General features: G+C 46.5%; 1 protein-coding gene across 1 annotated transcript; it reads right to left on the bottom strand.

Moving 5' to 3' along the window:
• Positions 1–1407: 1407 nt before the first annotated feature.
• get3 (guided entry of tail-anchored proteins factor 3, ATPase) lies at positions 1408–20649 on the bottom strand. The gene is made up of 7 exons (XM_078429473.1): positions 20313–20649; positions 16727–16874; positions 11956–12104; positions 8375–8525; positions 7074–7181; positions 3312–3512; positions 1408–2198 (listed from the first exon to the last, which is right to left on the bottom strand). The coding sequence occupies exons 1-7, from the start codon at positions 20459–20461 to the stop codon at positions 2070–2072; spliced, it is 1035 nt and encodes a 344-aa protein (XP_078285599.1). The 5' UTR covers positions 20462–20649; the 3' UTR covers positions 1408–2069.
• Positions 20650–22203: the final 1554 nt, after the last annotated feature.

Here is a 22203-nt window from a genome sequence, read left to right as displayed (position 1 = left end):
GTGGGATTTAATTTTCTTTAAGGTTTGACGGTTGCCTCTCAATTACTACCTCAGTCAGTCACCACAGGTTTCACCTGCCACTATTAAAATACATTTAACGTTTGCGGAGAGAACGATTGATTTTTGGTTGGCTGAATTTTAATCCAACGTTGAGCCTTCCCTCCGCATCTCCTGGAAGGTATAATGTTGGATGGTATTGGTCTTCCAGCACATACACCGATCAGCCAAAACATTATGACCACTGACAGGCAAAGAGAGTAACAATGATTATCTTGTTACAATGGCACCTGTCAAGGGGTGGGATATATTAGGCAGCAAGTGAACAGTCAGTTCTTGAAGTTGATGTGTTGGATGCAGAAGAAATGGGCAGGAGTAAAGACCTGAGCGACTTTGACAAGGGCCAAATTGTTCTGGCCAGACGACTGGGTCAGAGCATCTCTGAAACGGCAAGGCTTGTGGGGTGCTCCCGGTCAGCAGTGGTGAGTACCGACCGACAGTTGTCCGAGGAGGGACAAACCACAAACCGGCAAGAGACAGGGTGTTGGGCGCCCAAGGCTCATCGATGCGCGAGGCAACGAAGGCTATCCCGTCAGGTCCGAACCGACAGAAGGTCGACTGTGGCACAAGTCACAGAAAATGTTAATGGTGGTCACGGGAGGAATGTGTCACAATACACAGTGCATCGCACCCTGCTGCGTATGGGGCTGCACACGGAGGACCAACAGCATATTAGGCAGGTGGTCATAATGCTTTGGCTGATCGGTATATTAGCAGGTATTTATCATGTATCAGAGTAAACATTAATGGCTAACGTCCAAGCCCAAAAGTTGTTCACATCCATCACCCTTTTCAAGGGTAGACCAGAACCATTTAGCTAATTTTCCCCTTCCCTTTCTACACCCATCTTCTCCACCATTATCCAAGCAGACATCCAACTGTTCTTGCAAAGCCCAGGGATTAATTGTATGATTTTCCTGGCCTTAAATGGCTCACTATTTTAAGTTGAGCCACTGCATGAGGTGCCGTGAGAACAGGATCCGAGGGATTATCTAGCTTCCTCCTCCAAGCTGGTGGAAGGATCATTCAACAAGAACATGGACATGTAAGCAGTTTGAACATAGATCTGGCTGATCCAATGCAGTAAGATAAAACATTTGAAAGTACCATTCGGGTTAGGTATTCCTTAACAAGTGTCTTCATTTAAACTTCTTTAACAAATCAGAAAGAAACACTTCAGTAGAGCACAGGCATCATTCTCAACATGTCTGCTGGATGTTCAATTAAATGCCAGGTGTGCCAACAAGAAAAAAAAAAGTCCTGCAACACCAGAACAAGTAACGCTGGCTACAAGGCAACACTTGACAATAATAGGTTTTCTATCGTAACCGAAGACCAAGATAGCCTGCGTATTGAGAATAACAAGTTTAATGTAATGGTCACAGGAGATTAATGTTAAATTAGACCTAAATGAGAGTTAATGAACCAATAATAGGCAAATCTTTCACATCTTTGCCTCCGACTGGCGTTGATATGTTAACAAAGCAACATGGATAAGGTTGCCAGTGTTAAATTGTTTAATGGACCAGCCTCGTAATGTTGAGTGTGTAAACTCGCTCAACACACATGAACGTGTCACGGAAGTGCTGTGAACCATGCACTTCCTTTTGACGGCGATCACACCAGGAGCGAAAATTGACCCGACACTAGTGTGACTTGCACTGGGTGAGGGCAGAGGGGTTGATGTTTATTTTGGAGGGGAGGGGGTAAACATTTAAGGGGAGGAAGGAGAGTCAAGCCTGGAAAGCAACGATGTGTAACGTTTGCAAGAGCAAAAATTTAGGTCCAAATGGTGCGCTTGACAAGTACAGCTTTGACACAACCCGCAGGTCAGCCCGTGTAGTCAGTATTACCGCAGAATTACATCAACAAATAAACCCACACCTGGCCCAACACAATAAATAACATCCACACATCCCTCCCCATGCTTGCTCCTACAAACATAGTGTTAATAAATTACAAATCCTAGGCTTTCCCCGTGTTCGTACTGAAACGGAATGAAGGAAGTCTGTTCATTTGCTGGGCGGCAGGTAAGGCTCGAGTAAGAGCTTGGAGAACGTGTTGACTTTGTCGGTGCCCCTGACTTCGTGAGGTAACAGCGGGAGCTTCACTATGTGAAAATCTTCATACAGATCCTCCATCTGGAAAACGAAAGAGCAAAAGCTAAAATCCCCTCTTAAACATGCAGAAATGCAAACAATGAACAATCCCCCACTGGCAGAGGGCCAGATATAGCGACTTGCTAGACGTGTAGGGTCTCGACACTAGTCCTTCTTTCCAGAGATGTCGCCTGTCCCGCTGAGTTACTCCAGCATTTTGTATCTATCTGTGCTGGAGTTAAACGTACACAAAGTGCTGGAGTATCTCAGTGGGTCAGGCAGCATCTCTGGAGATCATGTTCTGGGTCGAGACCCTTCTTCAGACTGATTGTGGGTTGGGGGTGGTGGGAGTAAAAGCTGGGTGAGAGGAGAGGTATGACAAAGCATCACCCTTCCTTTTTCTTCAGAGATGCTGTCTGACCCGCTGAGTTACTCCAGCCTTTTGTGTCTATCTTCATCTTGCTTGATGTCCCAGGTACGTTGATGTTTACATCAAACCGCCAGGTTGATTTTGGTCATTAAAGTATAACGGGGAACAAATACTGGCCAGCATAGGTTGAGGGTTGGAAAAAGATGGATAGGATAAGGTTTAGGTTCAGAGAGTTATGGGGCAAGCATGGGCAGGTGGGACTAGTGTACATGGGGTATGTTGGCCAGCATGGGCTAGTTGGGCCTGTTTCCAGGCTGTATGACTTACAAATAGAACAATCACAAAACTGCAATCATCAGATTACCGCCAGCCCTTTAAGAAATTGGGATTTAATCTAACAAAATGATTAGCTCCTATTAACATATTTTATAGTCTAGTTTCAACATTCAACAACCAGTCTATAATAACAACTGTTGGACCCATAATAAAAACAATTGAACTTAAAGAACTTAAACATGTGCCGTACAGCCACTTTTCCCAATGATGCTTTCTGTCTGTGAAGAAAGGAATTGCAGATGCTGAAGATAGACACAAAGTGCTGGAGTAACTCAGCGGGACAGGCAGCATCTCTGGAGAAAAAGGATGGGTGACGTTTCGGGTCAGAAGGGTCTTGACGTGAGCTGTTGCCCACTCCAGTGGGACTAGGGTTGCTGGGACATGTTGGGCGGGTTGGGCTGAAGAGCCTATTTCCACACTGTATCACTCTCCGACTCTGTGCAGTGTACCTGGTCAAGGTATTTGGACTGGATTTTGTGCCGTGCCTCACACATCCGACAAGGCTTCTCGCCGGGATCTGGAAACACCAGCTGGTTTACGATGATGTTGTGGGTGTCAATTTTGCACTTTGCCAACTCTTGAATTAGTCGCTCCGTTTCATACAAGGATAGAAATTCGGCAATGCACACACAGATAAACGTGGTCTGCTCCTGCAAGTGACAAAAACAACAACTGTGAAGCTGTGCAGCATCAGTACCAAACATGTGGAGTATTGTGAGCGGTTTTGGGCTCCATTTCTGAGGAAGGATTTGGAGAGGGTCCAGAGGAGGTTTACGATAATGATCCCAGGAATGATTGGGTTAACCTATGATGAGCGTTTAATGACACTGGGCCTGTACTTGCTGAAGTTCAAAAGGATGAGGGGGGGGACCCCATTGAAACTTACCGAATAGCGAAAGGCCTGGATAGAGTGGATGTGGAGAGGATGTTTCCACTAGTGGGAGAGTCTAGGACCAGAGGGCACAGCCTCAGAATTAAAAGAACATTCCTTTAGGAAGGAGATGAGGAGGAATTTCTTTAGTCAGAGGGTGGTGAATCTGTGGAATTCTTTGTCAGTGGATATTTTTAAAGCAGAGATTGATAGATTCTTGATTAGTACGGGTGTCAGGGGTTATGGGGAGAAGGCAAGAGAATGGGGTTAGGAGAGGGAGATAGATCAGCCATGATTGAATGGCAGAGTAGACTTGATGGGCTGAATAGACAATAAGCGCAGGAGTAGGTCATTCGGCCCATCGAGCTAGCACCACCATCCTATGTGATAATGGCTGATCATCCACAATCAGCACCCCGTTCCTGCCTTCTCCCCATACCCCCTGACTCCGCTATCCTTAAGAGCTCTATCTAGCTCTCTCTTGAATGCATTCAGAGAATTGGCCTCCACTGCCTTCTGAGGCAGAGAATTCCACAGATTTACAACTCTCTGACTGAAAAGGTTTTTCCTCATCTGTGTTCTAAATGGCCTCCCCCCTTATTCTTAAACTATGGCCCCTGGTTCTGAATGGCTGAATTCTGCTATCACAAGACCTTAGAACACCCAGCACCTCCCTGACCGTAATCGAGACTTCTCCATTAAACTGTCCCAAGTTCACGTTTCTCTCCACGGTAAAAGCAAACAGTACTCATTGAGGACCTTGCCCATCTCCTGCGAATCCATTCACAGATGAATGCTTTAGTTTCTGACGGGCCCTATTCCCTCTCAAGTTAGCCTCTTTCCCTTAATGTACAAAACATCTCATTGGATTCTCCTTGAGCTATCTCCTGCCTTCCTGATTTCTTTGCCTTCCTGATTTCCTTCTCATGTTGCAACCTTCTCCCCCATTGACGAACTGTACACTGCAAGGGCCAGGAAGCGAGCGGGCAAGATCATCTCTGACCCCTCTCACCCTGGCCACAAACTCTTCGAAGCACTTCCCTCTGGAAGGCGACTCCGGACTGTCAAAGCAGCCACAGCCAGACATAAAAACAGCTTTTTTCCCCACGAGCAGTAGCTCTACTCAACAACCACAAGTCTGTAACCTCCTTTTGCTCCGGATTATTTAACTCACATGTTTAAACCGCAATGTTGTATTCTTAATGTTTTATGCTTTATTCTTAATTGTTTACGGTATGTTCGTGCTGTTACTTGCGAGCGGAGCACCAAGGCACATTCCTTGTATGTGTACATACTTGGCCAATAAACTTATTCATTCATTCATGTATGCTCCACGGTCCCCTAAACTCCTGTAGGGATACACTTGATCTCAGCTGCCAATACCTGGCCCACGCCGCCTTCTTTTCTCTGACCAGGGCCTCAATTTCTCTCATCGTCCGGGCTTCCTTACTCCCAGCTCCCTGCCCTTCACTCTAACAGGAACATGTATGCCTTGAACCCTCATCACCACTCTTTACAAAGCATCCTTCAATCTGGACATCCCTTTGCCTGGAAGCAATTCCAATTACCTTTAGCAAGTTCTCCTCTAATATCATCTGTGGTTGCAGATGCGTGAGATACGATCTTAAAATAATCCACTGTCTAATGAATGAATGAATGAACAAGTTTATTGGCCAAGTATGCATATACAAGGAATGTGCCTTGGTGCTCCGCTCACACAAATGACAACACAAACGTACAGTTAACAATGAAGAATAAAGCATAAACACATCAAAACAATAAGGATACACCATTATCCTTACACCCACGGTCTAAACATGTGGGTGGAAATAAACCAGAGCAAAAAAGAGACTCCAGACTTTGGTTATTGAGTAGAACTGCCACTCGTGGAAAAAAAGGTCTTTTTATGTCTGGCTGTGCAACAGAGAAAATGGAAATATAGGTTCTGACTGTCTACCCTATGTCATGAGAAATAGATTCTGACTATCTAGCAGTCTATCTGAAAGTTCTCTCTCTCTCTCTCTCTCTCTCTCTCTCTCGTGTTCTCTCTCTCTCTCTCTCGTGTTCTCTCTCTCTCTCTCTCTCTCTCTCTCTCGTGTTCTCTCTCTCTTGTGTTCTCTCTCTCTCTCGTGTTCTCTCTCCCTCTCTCTCTCTCTCTCGTGTTCTCTCTCTCGTGTTCTCTCTCTCTCTCGTGTTCTCTCTCTCTCTCTCTCTCTCTCTCTCTCTCTCGTGTTCTCTCTCTCTCTCGTGTTCTCTCTCTTGTGTTCTCTCTCTCTCTCTCGTGTTCTCTCTCCCTCTCTCTCTCTCTCTCTCTCTCGTGTTCTCTCTCTCGTGTTCTCTCTCTCTCTCGTGTTCTCTCTCTCTCTCTCTCTCTCTCTCTCTCTGTGTTCTCTCTCGTGTTCTCTCTCGTGTTCTCTCTCTCTCTCTCACTCGTGTTCTCTCTCAAGTTCTCTCTCTCTCGTGTTCTCTCCCTCTCTCTCTCTCTCTCTCTCTCTCGTGTTTTCTCGTTCTCCCTCTCTCTCTCGTGTTCTCTCTCTCGTGTTCTCTCGTTCTCTCTCGTATTCTCTCTCTCTCGTCTTCTCTCTCTCTCTCTCTCTCTCTCTCTCTCTCTCTCTCTCTCTCTCTCTCTCTCTCTCTCTCTCTCTCTCTCTCTCTCTCTCTCTCTCTCTCTCTCTCTCTCTCTCTCTCTCTCTCTCTCTCTCTCTCTCTCTCTCTCCTCTCTCTCTCTCTCTCTCTCTCTCCTCTCTCTCTCTTCTCTCTCTCTCTCTCTCTCTCTCTCTCTCTCTCTCTCTCTCTCTCTCACTCTCTCTCTCGTGTCTCTCTCTCTCTCCTCCCCCTCCCTCCCTTGATTTGCGGTCAAGTTACAGGATAACTACAGGAAAACATGCAATTCCCTCGCGGCCAGCAGGGGGCCGGGACACTCCCGGTGAGCAGGGCCGAATCGCCGGCCGTGGTCAGAAGGCGGCGGAGGACTCGGCCCATAGGGGCCGTGGGCCATGGAAAAGCCGGCACGGAGTGAGTGGTCGAGGCGGTCAGGTCGGAGCCCTGAGGACAAGTCGGGCCGAGGATGAGGTCTTGCAGGGCCGAAGCCTTAAGGCCGGGCCTGAGCCTCAAGGTCAAGGCAGGCTGAGGACGGCGTCAGGACGCGAGGGGGACCCGACGTGGTGGTGGGGGGGGGGGGGGGTGGGGGGGAGAAGGGATGAGTACTTTTCATAACGTTGTCAGCGCCTTGCTGGCACCTCTTTTGTGTACTTTGTTTGCAAAACCAAAGAATTTCACTGCACCTAGCTTGGTACAAATGACAATAAAGCATCAGCATCATCATCATCATCATAATTACCGGGTCTTTAAACTGCTCACTGACGGAACGAATGACCGGCAGGGTCTCTTCCAGCTTGGATGCAAGTTGATCCGCATTCATGTCACCGAGTCCAAGCATACTGCACATCTGAAATGCAGGCACTGATTAAATACAGAGGGATTCCACATCCAACATAACCAAAGGTTACGTAGATCACCAACAATGAAAGTGACAATTATTCAGAAATTATTACAGAACAGTCATGTTAAACTTTAATTGAAGTCACTATGCAATTTTTTAGTTAAATTGCAAGGAATCCTAGCTAATCCACCGGGTGGCGCCACCAACGCTGGCTGCCTCGCCAACAGTCTGTCCTTTCTTCTGTTTTTATTATTTTAAGTATGTGTTAAAAGTATGTTTTAGTGTTCCTTGGTCCACCACGGGTGAACAAAGAAGCAGATGACTGAACTTTATTACCTTCCATCACAGTGAGGAATGTGGAATCCGCTGTGGTGGATGTTGATGTTAAATTTTACTTTATGTGGCTGCATGTCTTGTTGCTTTTCACTATGCAGTAACTCAAATTTCACTGTACCTTAATTGGTACACGTGACAATAAATTGATCTTGAAATCTATTTAGTTTAGTTTAGAGACTTTGTGGGAACAGGCCCATCAACCCACTGAGTCCACACCAGCCAGCAATCCCCGCACACTAACACTATCCTACACACACTAGGAACAATTTACAATTACCGAAGCCAATTAACCTGGCACGGTGGCACAGCGGTAGAGTTGCTGCCTTACAGTGAATGCAGCGCCGGAGACTTAGGTTCGATCCTGACCACGGGTGCTGTCTGTACGGAGTTTGTACGTTCTCCCCGTCACCTGCATGGGTTTTCTCCGAGATCTTCGGTTTCCTCCCACACTCCAAAGACGTACAGGTATGTAGGTTAATTGACTGGGTAAATGTCAAAATTGTCCCTAGTGTGTGTAGGATAGTGTTAATGTGCGGGGATCGCTGGGCGGCGCGGACCCGGTGGGCCGAAGGGCCTGTTTCCGCACTGTATCTCTAAATCTAAATCTCTGTTTAACCTACAAACCTGTATGTCTTTGGAGTGCTGGAGGAAACCGGAGCGCCCAGAAGAAACCCACTTGGTCATGAGGAGAACGTACAAACTCAATGCAGACAGCACCCGTAGCCAGGATGGAACCCGGGTCTCAGGCGCTGTGAGGCAGCAACTCTACCACTGCGCCACCTTATGGACCAAAGGGCCTTTCTTTTGGGCATTAATTATCAGTAATTATTTGATCTAATTTCAAACAGATGGGTTTAGTCTACCTGGGAGATGAAAGGACTAATTTGGTTTTTAATCTGCATTAGCCGCCCGAGACCCCTCTCGACGATAGTTGGGAAGTTCAAGAGTCGCAATGTGTGTCCTGTTGGAGCCGTGTCAAAGACCACCACTGAGAAATTCATGCCTTTCACCAATCTGGAAAACAGATGCAAAACAAACGTTATTTAACAAAAAGGCAGTGCTAAGCTAAGAAGACCCTTCGGTAAAAGTTGCTCGACTTTACTTTAGAGGCACAGCGAGGAAACAGGCCCTTCGGCCTGTTTCAACCAACGATAGCCCATGCAGCAGCACTATCCGACACACTAGGGACAACAGGTGCAGGAGGAGGCCATTTTGTCCCTCGAGCCAGCACCGCCATTCAATGCGATCACGGCTAATCATTCACAATCAGTACCCCGTTCCTGCTTTTACAATTTTACCGAAGCCAATTAACCTACAAACCAGCACATCTTTGGGGCGTGGCAGGTGACCAGAGCACCCGGAGAAAACCCACGCAGGTCACATGGAAAACGTACAAACTCCATACTGACAGCACCTGCAGTCCGGATCGAACCAGTGTCTCTGGCACTGTAAGACAGCAATTCTACCACTGTGCCACCGCAGAGCATCAGAGCATCATTTAGTTGCAAATTACTGTACACATACTCCAGATCCAATCCAATAAAATCTATCCAATTGAATATATCTGGCAAAATAAGCAGTATGATGGCAGTCAAATGTACAGCAGCATTTACTATTCAGACGCCTCTAACATTTAGTAGAGGAAAGAACTGCAGATGCTGGTTTAAATCGAAGATAGACACAAAACGCTGGAATAACTCAGTGGGACAGACAGCATCTATGGAGAGAAGGAATGGGTGATGTTTCGGGTCGAGAAGAAGGGTCTTTGTCAGTGCCCTTTATGTGGCGACTATTTACATACCTTGGGTATGCATGCAAGCAAAGAATTTCACTGTGACTTGGCACGTGTGACAATAAAGTATTCAGTTCAAATTCAATTGCAAAGTTTAATCAGAATGCTGCCTGGATCAGAGAGAATAAGCTGAGAGGGGGAGGGACAAACATGGAAGTTTTTCTCAGGAGCATCAGTGCTGGTCGTCCCATTGCAGGAAGGATGTGAAGGATATAAAAGAGGTTTACCACAACGTCTGAGGACGGGTCTCGACACGAAACTATTCCTCACCCATTCCTTCTCTCCAGAGATGCTGCCTGTCCTGCTGAGTTACTTTGCATTTTGTGTTTGCCTCTAACATTTAACTTTACACCCAGAAACTAGCAATCAGTGGCAGGATCTTCACAGCAGAAGAGATGAGATTTAAGTTTCAAAGTGATTATCCCTCCATGGAAAAATCAGGAAACAAAATGATGGAGGTTTGTGTCACAATGTGCAGCAATGAAACTGAAAATGTTTAGTTTAGTGTAGGTAGACACACAATGCTGGAGTAACTCAGCAGGTCAGGCAGCATCTTGGGAGAGAAGGAATGGGTGACGTTTCCGGTCAAGACCCTTGTTCAGGCGTCATGGTAAACCTCTTTTATATCCTTCACATCCTTCCTACAATGGGATTTAGAAGTATGAGAGGGGATCTCATTGAAACATATAAGATTATTAAGGGGTTGGACACGTTAGAGGCAGGAAACATGTTCCCAATGTTGGGGGGAGTCCAGAACCAGGGGCCATAGTTTAAGAATAAGGGGTAGGCCATTTAGGACAGAGATGAGGAAAAACTTTTTCAGTCAGAGAGTTGTAAATCTGTGGAATTCTCTGCCTCAGAAGGCAGTGGAGGCCAATTCTCTGGATGCTTTCAAGAGAGTTAGATAGAGCTCTTCAGGATAGCGGAGTTAGGGGGTATGGGCAGGAACGGGGTACTGATTGAGAATGATCAGCCATGATCACATTGAATGGTGGTGCTGGCTCAAAGGGCCGAATGGTCTCCTCCTGCACCTATTGTCTATTGTCTACTGAATGGGTGTCGCTTCGGGTGGAGACCCTTCTTCAGACTCTTTAGTTTGGTGTAGTTTAGTTTCGAGGTACAGTCCAGAAACAGGCCCTTCGACCCACCAAGTCCGCACTGATCATTGATCCCCACTCATTAACACTACCCTACACACACTAGGGACAATTTACACATACACCATGCCAAATAATCTACAAACCTGTACGTCTTTGGAGAGTGGGAGGAAAGCGAAGATCTCGGAGAAAACCCACGCAGTTCACGGGGAAAACGTACAAACACCGTACAGACAGCCCCCGCAGTCGGGATGGAACCCGGGTCTCCGGCGCTGCAAGCGCTGTAAGGCAGCAACTCTACCGCTACGCCACCGTGAGCCCACCAACATTGTATGCCAGAGTTCACCCTCTCCCTGCAACTCCTCCACCCTGGTCCATCTAACACGATTTGCATGTCTTATTCTTATTTTATTAATCCCCCTTCCCATCCTGTGCTGTTTCCAGAGACTATATTTTTGATTGATTCATTACAACAAGCAGCATGTAAACAGGCCCTTCAGCCCATCGACTCTACACCAACCATTGATCACCCATTCACCCTAGTTCCATGTTATCCCACTTTCTCATCCACTCCATACACACTAGGAACAATTTTACAGAGGCCAATTAACCTGCAAATCTACACATCTTTGGGACGTAGGATAAACTGGAGCACCCGAAGGGAACCCACAGTCAGAGATAGAACTTCCCTGGACCACATCCGTATAGTGCACCTTCAGTACTACGCATTCAAGTTGCCCATTAAAGTGGTCAAGTAGGTTCATTCCTAGCTTATGCCATCATAAGCAGCTCATACAAGTCTTCATCCCACCAATTCAAACCATCCCCTTCCCAAGGAGGTCTTTTTGCAGCTTGTTAGAGGGGTCATTCACTATTGCCTGATCAGAAATATTTGACCACTCATTTGTCTCAATACTTTGCTGAAATTGGTTCTCATCAAGAAGGTAACTGGGGTTATGAGAAGGCAGGAAAATTGGGTTAGGAGGGAAAGATAGATCAGTCGTGATTGAATGGCGGAGTAGACTTGATGGGCCGAATGGCCAAAATTCTGCTCTCATCACTCATGAACAGGGCAGCGGTAGAGTTGCTGCCTTACAGCGAATGCAGCGCCGGAGACCCGGGTTCCATCCCCACTACGGGCGCTGTCTGTACGGAGTTTGTACATTCTCCCCGTGACCTGCGTGGGTTTTCTCCGAGAGCTTCGGTTTCTTCCCACACTCCAAAGACGTGCAGGTTTGTAGGTTAATTTGCTTGGTGTATGAGCAAATTGTCCCTAGTGTGTGTAGGATAGTGCTAATGTGTGGGAATCGCGGTTCGGCGCAGACCGATGGGCCTGTCTCCACGCGTATCTCTAAACTAAATGAAAATATTCCAAACACAAAAGGATTCTTCCTCTTATTGGCATCGTTCCTGCACTGTCACTCTATAGGAGAGATTAAGAGCTGAGCTCAAGTCAACACTAATTCTAGTTAGAGATCGCAGCCCAGAATGTTGCGTCTAAAATGGATAAATGACGGATATGACAAAGGTAGAAAGTTGTCCCAGCTCACGTTACCTCATGACTTCAGCGTAGCTCATGGCTTCATCGATGCCTGGGAACGCACTCATTGCCTCCTGCATCATCTTCTTGCCCATGCTCACCATGTTATCCTCTTCAAAAAATTCATCGGGTAGTTCAGCTACACCAAGGCTTGGATCAATTTCCTGCTCAGCAAACAGTAAAAACAGTTAAGTGTTAAGTTTAATTTCATCTAAGTAACCAAATCGTGCGGCACGGTGGTGCAGCGGTAGAGTTGCTGCCTCACAGCGTCGGAGACCCGGGTTCCATTCCGACTACGGGTGCTGTCTGTACGGAGTTTATACGTTCTCCCCGTGACCTCCGAAATCTTCGCTTTCCTCCCACGCTCCAAAGATGTACAGGTATGTTGGTTAATTGGCTTGGTAAATTTTTTTTTTTTTAATTGTCCCAAGTGGGTGTAGGATAGTGTTAGTGTGCGGGGATCGCTGGTCGGCGCGGACCCGGTGGGCCGAAGGGCCTGTTTCCGCGCTGTATCTCTAAACTAAACTAAACTAAATTTGCACACAAAATGAAAAGCCCAAATATGATATCTTCAAATAGTAATCATAGACTGCCGTAAGCAGGGCTAGAAGGCAAGGTGTGTGCCCATCTGTAGAGGTTTTGCAGGGCAATCGCTCTACAAGGCCTTGTGTGCACTGGGCATCACCAGAATGGAGAGAAGAGCCATGAAGAACACCACAGAGGCAGCGGAGAAAGCCTGGAGATGGCTCTGGACCAGGAGAGGAGGTCCATGGGAAGGAGCAGCGAATGCCACATGAACACAAGTCGTGATCTGATCAAGGGTGAGCGAGAGTGGCTGATGTTGAAAGACCCGAAACACCCGATGACCCCAGGTTACATCACTGAGCATGTGTTCAGGAGCATCACGAGATGTATTTATAAATCATCAATCCTATCCTCTTCAATAGAAAAAAGTTTTTCTCAGATTTGACCTCGGATACTGAATTAATCAATATCTGATGAGGAGTGCTGAAGGGGTATAGAAGAGGAGATTGTATTTGGTAATGTCGATATTCCCAGCTAGAGCAGATACAGATCCACCACCGATTTTCCGGCAACATTTAATCCAGGCCTCTTTTAATTCAGACAAAATCATCAGCACGTAGACAAAAATTGCTGGAGTAACTCAGCGGGTCAGGCAGCATCTCCGGAGAGAAGGAATGGGTGACTTTTCGGATCGACATTCTACTTCAGACTGATGTCAGGGGAGGGGGTGGGACAAGGATAGAATGTAGTTGGAGACAGGAAGACAGTGGGAGAACTGGGAAGGGGGAGGGGATAGAGAGGGAAAGCAGGGACTAGCTGAAGTTAAAGAGGTCAATGTTCATACCGCTGGGGTGTAAACTACCCAAGCGAAATATGAGGTGCTGTTCCTCCAATTTGCGCTGGGCCTCACTCTGACAAGGGAGGAGGCCTAGGACAGAAAGGTCAGATTGGGAATGGGAGAGGGAGTTGAAGTGCTGAGCCACCGGGAGATCAGCATGATCACACAAATCATGAGCACAGTTCAAACCCCACCCCAGAAGCCCCCCCCCCCCAAATTGTGGCGCCAGGCCGGGTAAGGCGGCTGATCTCGCCATCGATCGGGATTTCCACGCCAATTGACGGGTGGAATTTGCCCCCCTGCAGCTGCTCCTTGTCCTGTGCCCCACTCTGGTGTGCACCCATTTCTCCCACACTCCCTTCCACCTGTATCCCTCCCTTCAGCTTTATAGGTCACCGTTCTCAGACACCCTTTTGTCTCCTTTTCAGCTCTGGCTTTTGTACACCCATCCACAAACCAAGCCCCCACCTAACACTTACCAGGGTTTGTCCAACCACATCTCTTTCACAGCTTTCTCCCACCTACTACAATCAATCTCAAAAAGGATCTCAACCTGAAACCATGTCATAATGTTACATGATAGGAGCAGAATTAGGCCATTCGGTCCATCAAGTCTACTCCCCCATTCAATTGCGGCTGATCTATCTCTCCCTCCTTACACCTGCCTTCTCCCCAGAACCCCTGACACCCGTACTAGTCAAGAATCTGTCTATCTCTGCCGTAAAAATATCCATTGACAACCTCCACAGCCTTCTGTGGCAAAGAATTCCACAGATTCACCACCCTCCAGTGATGTTGCCCGACCCGCTGAGTTACTCCAGTACCGTGGTTTTTTTTTTAACATATTGGGTGCAGTTCTGGTCACTGCATTAAAGGAAAGATGCAGAACCTTTAGAGGTGCAGAAGAGATTTACCAGGATGCTGTCTGGATTAGAGTGTATTAGCTAGAAGGGGAGGCTAAACAGACTCAAATTGTTTTCAGACAATAGACAATAGGTGCAGGAGTAGGCCATTCGGCCCTTCGAGCCAGCACCACCATTCAATATGATCATGGCTGATCATTCTCAATCAGTACCCCGTTCCTGCCTTCTCCCCATACCCCGACTCCGCTATCCTTAAGAGCTCTATCGAGCTCTCTTTTGAATGCTCTCTCTTGAACTCTTTTGCAGGAGTGTCGGAGACTGTGGGACAATCTGATAAAGTATATAATATTATGAGAGACAGAGATTTTGCCCCTCTCCCATCGGGCAAAAGGTATAGAAGTGTGAAAACGCACACCTCTAGATTCAGGGACAGTTTCTTCCCAGATGTTATCCAAAAAAATCACAAAATACTGGAGTAACTCAGCGGGTCAGGCATCATCTCTGGAGGACGTGGATAGGAGACGTTTCGGGTCGCAACCCTTCTTCAGATTTGTTGTCTGAAGATGGCTCCCGACCCAAAGAGTCGTCTATCCAAGGTTTAAAGGAGATTTGCAAGACAAATGTTTTGCACTGTGCAGTTGGTGTCTGGTTTCCACAACCACAAGGGAGGTGGTAGAGCAGATGTGACAGCAATCTGTAAGTGACAGTTTGAGACACGCGCAAATAGGATGAGAGTAGAGGGTCACAGCCCAAGAGCAGGCGAGTGAGGTGCCGTGGTAGTCTGGCGAGCTGACCTATACCACCACACTGAGTCCAGTCGCCAGCTCTCAGACACCTCCTCCTACTTATCCTTGGACTTATCCCGCAGATGAGCACCAGGCCATAATCTCACTGACCATTTCTGATGTTATCACTTATTTTTGATTTTTATTTTGAAAACAGGTGCAGGAGGAGGCCATTCGGCCCTTCGAGCCAGCACCGCCATTCATTGTGATCATGGCTGATCACCCACAACCAGTAACCCGTGCCTGCCTTCTCCCCATATCCCTTGGTTCCACTAGCCCCGAGAGCTCTATCTAACTGTCTTTTAAATTCATCCAGTGAATCGGCCTCCACTGCCTTCTGTGGCAGAGAATTCCACAAATTCACAACTCTGGGTGAAATAGTTTTTTCTCACCTCAGTTTTAAGCTGTCTGCCCTCCACAGCCTCCAGCCTTATCGTTTCCCAGCCCCGCACGGCCTACTTTTACCTTCTCTCCAAAATCCATAAACACACTGCCCTAGCAGACCCATTGTTTCTGCCTGCTCCTGTCCCATTGAAATGATTTCCACATGCCTCGACTCCATCCTCTCTCCCCCGTCCAATCTCTCCCAGTCCAATCTCTCCCGACCCATGTCCAAGATGCCTCAAACGCCCTTCATCTCTTTAATGACTTCCGCTTTCCGAGCCCCCACTCATTCATCTTTACTATGGACGTTCAGTCACCTGTCTGAAGAACGGTCTTGACCCAAAACGTCATCCATTCCTTCTCTCCAGAGGTGCTGCCTGTCCCGCTGAGTCACTCCAGCATTTTGTGTCTATATTGAGATTAGTTTAATTTGGCAATGTGATCGGTGCAAACATAGTGGGCCGAAGGGCTCGTTCCTCCACTATATTTTGCTATGCAAATTAAAAGTAAAACTGGTAGTTATGGAAATCAAAACCCAAATTAATATTGTGCAAGAAGGAACTGCAGATGCTGGTTTAAACCAAAGATAGACACAAAAAGCTGGAGTAATTCAGCAGGAACTCCCCTGACTTTCAGTCTGAAGAAGGGGCTCGACTCAAAAGTCACCTATTCTTTTTCTCCAGGGATGCTGTCTGGCCCACTGAGTTACTCCAGTTTTTTGTGTCTATCCCGAATTAATATTTGCTGGCGATACAAACTTAGCTATGGCACTTCCCAATTTCCTTTCTGCATCCAAAATCACAATGGGGATCAAACTGGAATCCATAATAAAAGGTGGCTCAGGATGGAGTGGGCAGATTTCTTATATTCTTACAAGACCTTATCGTCAACAGTCCTCGAACCAGAATTACCCGTATTGCATATTTCAAGGCTGCACTTATCTTGAGATTTTTATCATATAATATTTTAAATCTCCACCTATCAAATATGAAAACACTTCTAGTACAAAGTAGCTGCAATGTTTAGCTTAGTAACAGACTCTTCTGCCCACCGAGTCCACACTGATCACCGACCAACCATTCACACTGGTTCTCTGTAATCTTACTTTCTCATTCAATCTCCACACACCTGAGGGAAATTTAGAGCGGGTCAATTAACCTACAAATCCATGCATCTTTGAGATGTGGGGAAAAAATCAAAGCACCCGGAAAAAACAGGTTATCGGGAGAACGTGCAAACGTCACACAGAGAGCACTTGAGGTCAGGATCGAACCCAGGACTCTGGCACTATGAGGCAGCAGCTCTACCAGTGTGTTGCTTACATATTTTGATACGTTGAATTACCGAGAACATATTTTGAACGCTATCTCCACTGCTAACATTTTACTTACCATAGCAAAGAGGTTGTCATAACCCTTCACTTTCGTTGGCACTTTGGAGAATTTCTGATCAAATGCATCAGAAATGTTATGGGCTGGATCCGTGGAAATAATCAGCACAGTCTCTCGAACCTCTGCCAACTGCACAGCCAAGCTGCAACTGTTTGGAGGGAAAAAAAGATATGTATTGAGGAGACACATGGAACTGCCGATGCTGGAATCTCGAGCAAAAACAAAGTGCTGGAGGAACTCAGCATCTGTGGAGGAATGGATGAGTGACATTTCAGATCTGGTCCCTTCTTCAGAGTTTATCGATTCCCTCCACAGATGCTGCATGACCCAATGAGAACCTCTAGCTATTTATGTTTAGCTCAAGGTTTGTATTTATACAGATGTATTCACACAGTGAAACGCTTTTAGCCAATAATCATCTTTTCATCTGAAGACACTTGTATTGTAGAAGGGGGAAACCAACCCCACTCAGCAAGCTCCCACACACTGCAATCTGATAATGACTGGAAAGTGATAGTTGGATCAGGTGAGGAGAGATATTGGCAGATGGGTGGATGTTGTAACCAATGCTGGAGATAAAGTGGAAAAGGGTGCAGATATTAAATCTGATAAGAAGATGAGGAGTGAAATGTAGATCTAGAGGAAGGGATAGTTATAGAGTGATACAGTGTGGAAACAGGCCCTTCGGCCCAACCTGCCCACTTCGGCCCAACTTGCCCACACCGGCCAACAGTGTCCCAGCTACCCTAGTCCCACCTGCCTGCGCTTGGTCCATATCCCTCCAAACCTGTACTATCCATGTACCTGTCCCAACTGTTTCTTAAACAATGGTATAGTCCCAGCCTCAACTACTTCCTCTGGCAGCTTGTTCCATACACCCACCACCTCTGTGTGAAAAAGGTTACCCCTTGGATTCCTATTAAATCTTTTCCCCTTCACCTTGAACCTATGTCCTCTGATCCTCGATTCCCCTACTCTGGGTAAAAGACTGTGCATCTACCCGATCTATTCCTCTCATGATTTTGTACACCTCTTATAAGATCTCCCTCATCCTCCTATGCTCCATGGAATAGAGACCCAGCCTACTCAACCTCTCCCTATAGCTCACACCCTCTAGCCCTGGCAACATCCTCGTAAATCGTTTCTGAACCCTTTCAAGCTTGACAATATCAGTTTGTGGAGGGGATTGGGGGTAGAAACCCTTTTAAGCTTGACAATATCAGTTGGTGGAGAGGATTGGGGGTAGAAAAGAAAAATTGGGGGTATGGGGTAGGAAGGGATGGGAGATGAGCAGATGAAGGAGGAGAAAGGAACTAGTTTTCACCCACTCTCACTCCGTCCCGTTCTACATTACACTTCCCGCCTTCCTTTTCATCAGATTCCACATTCTGTCAATTCACCACACCAAATAAATAGCTGCCTCTTCACCTCAATACTAAATGGCTTACCTTTATCCTGAACCCCTGGTTTCAGATCCTACAGCCAAAGGAACATCATCCCTGCTGAGACCCGGTTAAAATGAGGTCCATTTAAACTCTAGGGAATACAGGTCTAGTTTACTCAATCTAATCCCAAACAGCAAGCTATCACTCGCAAACCCATCTGATAAACCTTCATTACAATCCCTGACAAATCTTATTTTTTACAAATTGGACACAAGACTCAGGTGAAGTCTCATCAAGGTTTGTAAATAGAGTAAGACATAATCACTACAGCATTTAAATACTCCCATAAAGGCCAATAGACCACTTTCCTTCCTGTTAAAATAATGTTAAAATTCAAACTTATAACTAAAGTGTGGGAAGGAACTGGAGATACTGCTTTACATGGAAGATAGACACAAAATGCTGGAGTAACTCAACAGGATAAGCAGCATCTCCAGAGAGAAGGAACGGGTGACGTTTCAGATCGAGAACCGAAGAAGGAGTCTGAAGAAAGGTCTTGACCCGAAACGACACCCATTCTTCTCCCAGAGATGCTGCCTGTCCCGCTGAGTTAATCCAGCATTTTGTGTCTAGTAACTAAAGTGTGTTATTAAACAAATGGTGCCAGAGAAGTATTTTTCTTATTGTGACTTTCTTCCACAGAAACAAACAACTTATGGCAAATTCCAAATTAAACAGCGTTGCAACTAATAGATCATGGCACATACTTTAAAGTGGCACAGCCTCAATATAGCTACGACCATTAAGGATCAATATAGCACGCTAGAGACACAGCAGGTGAATGGACTCTGTCTGTTAAAGAATAACTTGCCTGACATTAAAACTTCACTTTGGGCCACGTTTTAATCTAGCAAAACAACAGCTCGTTTTCACCTAACCCACAGCTAACCATGGAACATTTTGATGATCATTGTTACTTGTTTTTTGCATATTGTTCATTCATTTCTATATCTCTCTATATCACCGTTAATATCCCTAATTTCCCTTTCCCCTGACTCTCATTCTAAAGAAGGGTTTTGGCCCAAAACGTCACCTATTCCTTTTCTCCAAAGATGCTGCGTGACCTGCTGTGTTACTCCTGGATTGAGTGGATGTGGAGAGAATGTTTCCACTCGTGGGAGAGTCTAGGACCAGAGATCAAAGTCTCAGAATTGAAGGACTTTCCTTTAGGAAGGAGACGAGGAGTTTGTTTAGTCTTAGGGTGATGAATCTGCGAAATTAATTGCTGTGGAGGACAAGTCAATGGATATTTTTAAGACAGAGATAGATTCTTGATTAGTACAGGTGGTGTAAGAAAATAACTGTAAATGCTGGTACAAATCGAAGGTATTTATTCACAAAATGCTGGAGTAACTCAGCAGGTCAGGCAGCATCTCAGGAGAGAAGGAAAGGGTGACATTTCGGGTCGAGACCCTTCTTCAGACAGAAGAAGAAATATCACCCTTTCCTTCTCTCCTGAGATGCTGCCTGGTCTGCTGAGTTACTCCAGCATTTTGTAAATAAATACCTTGATTAGTACAGGTGTCAGTGGTTATGGGGAGATGGCAGGAGAATGGGGTTGAGAGATCAACCATGATTGAATTGCACAGTAGACTTGATGGGCCAAATGGTCTAATTTTGCTCCTATCACTTATGAACATGATCATTTTGTGTATATCCTCGGTATGAACCAGCATCTACGATTCCTTCTTACACACAGCTGTATTTATGCAATGTTTTGAATCTATTAAAGCGGCTGAATGCAGGGTTAGGAGACGTGGACCAAGAGAGTCTAGGGTTGCTCCTCTAGTATCTTTGTCCTCTAATTCGGGGAGAGAGGCTCCGATGGGAGGGTACAGGCGGCTGTGGGGAAACTATAGACACAAAAAGCTGGAGTAACTCAGCGGGTCAGGCAGCATCTCTGGAGAGAAGGAATGGGTGACGTTTCTGGTCAGACTTTTCTCGACCTGAGAAGAGTCACCTCTTCATGTTCTCTGGAGATGCTGCCTGAGTCACTCCAGCTTGTTGTGTCTACCTTCGGTTTGAACCGTTGCTCCCTCCACGCTGCCTGTTGTGGGGGAGACTGTGTCCAGGCATCGGGCCTGACAGCCGCCCCATGCCCAACATGGCAACTCCGCCAACAGCAGCCCTGACCCTTCTACCTGCAGGTGGTTTTGCCCACTCCTCCTTTGCCACCCACGAAGATCCACTTGAGTGATTTCTGCTCGATGATGTTGGAGAGGGTGGGCTCCAGGGGCTCCACGTCGATGGCGTCCTCGAACTCCTCGTCCATCGCCGCCGCCGCCGCCATCTTGCGCCGTCACGTGACGGGGCCTCGGGCCTCAGGCCTCGCCCGTCTCCGTCTCCCCGCGGGTGCCGCCACAGCACCGCGCCACAACCCGCCTGCAAACCTCCCAGCAACAACAACGATGACCGCACTCACTCACTCCCAATCACCACAAACACAAGCCAATTCCCCACCCGCACTTGGCATCACCACCCTCTCCTATCCGCGCCGCCGATTGGCGCAGCCGCTCCCCAGCAAAGGTACTAGAGGAGCAGGATAGACCACTCGGCCCTACAAACCGTCGTCTGCCGCGGCGCCATTTTAGTAGGCAGAAACTTGCAAAAACAGTTAAAAAGATAAATAACAAAAATCTGTGGATTAATAGATGAGATATATTCTGCATTTGTATGGTATCATCACACATACTGTTCCCCCACAACACTGATTACACTGCGAGAGGCAGAGCGAACAGCAGGGTTTGCTTACTAAAATGGCGGCCTTTGCGTACTACACTTTAGTAGAGGCGATTTCAAAGGAGTGGTCCATCTTGTTCCTCTAGTATCTTTGTTCCCAAGACAACATCCTCACATTAGAGCAGAGCAAGATAGACCACTCGGCCCTAAATACTGTAGTATGTCATGGACAAAGATACTAGAGGAGCAAGATAGACCACTCGGCCCTAAAAACCGTCGTCTGGTATGGCCAAAGATACTAGAGGAGCAAGATAGTCCACTCGGCCCTAAAAACCGTTGTCTGTCATGGCCAAAGATACTAGAGGAGCAAGATAGACCACTCGGCCCTAAATACCGTCGTCTGTCATGGCCAAAGATACTAGAGGAGCAAGATAGTCCACTCGGCCCTAAATACCGTCGTCTGTCATGGCGCCATTTTAGTAGGCAGAAACTTGCAGAAAGTTAAAAATCTGTGAATTGATAGATGAGATATATTCTGCATTTTAATGGTCTCATCACACATACTATTCCCCCGAAACACTGATTACACTGCGAGAGGCAGAGCGAACGGCGGGTTCTGCTTACTAAAATGGCGGCCTTTGCGTACTACACTTCAGTATAGGCGATTTCAACGGAGTGGTCCATCTTGGTCCTCTAGTATCTTTGCTCCCAAGACAACATCCTCACATTAGAGCAGAGCAAGATAGTCCACTCGGCCCTAAAAACTGTAGTATGTGATGGCCAAAGATGCTAGAGCAGAGCAAGATAGACCACTCTGCCCTAAAAACCGTAATCTGTCATGGCCAGAGATACTAGAGGAGCAAGATAGACCACTCGGCCCTAAAAACCGTAATATGTCATGGCACCATTTTAGTAGGCAGAAACTTGCAGAAACATTTAAAAAGAAAAATAACAAAAATCTGTGAATTGATAGATGAGATATATTCTGCATTTTTATGGTATCATCACACATACTGTTCCCCCACAACACTGATTACACTGCGAGAGGCGGGTTTTGCTTACTAAAATGGCTCCTTTGCGTACTACACTTCAGTGTTGGTGATTTCGACGGAGTGGTCCATCTTGGTCTGAAGAAGGGTCTCAACCTGAAACGACACCCATTCCTTCTCTCCAGAGATGCTGCCGGCTGACCCGCTGAGTTACTCCAGCATTTTGTGTCTGCCTTCGATTTGAACCAGCATCTGCAGTTATTTTCCTACACGAGTGGTCTATCTTGCTCATCTATGCTGCTGCCCATCAGTCTACGGTTGTGCATTTAAAGTGTTTTATCTCTCGCTATTCCTGCCCAGAAAT

This window comes from Rhinoraja longicauda, chromosome 37 (genome assembly GCF_053455715.1).
Source record: "Rhinoraja longicauda isolate Sanriku21f chromosome 37, sRhiLon1.1, whole genome shotgun sequence".
Taxonomy (NCBI): domain Eukaryota; kingdom Metazoa; phylum Chordata; class Chondrichthyes; order Rajiformes; family Arhynchobatidae; genus Rhinoraja; species Rhinoraja longicauda.
This window is presented reverse-complemented; position numbering and strand designations above follow the sequence as displayed.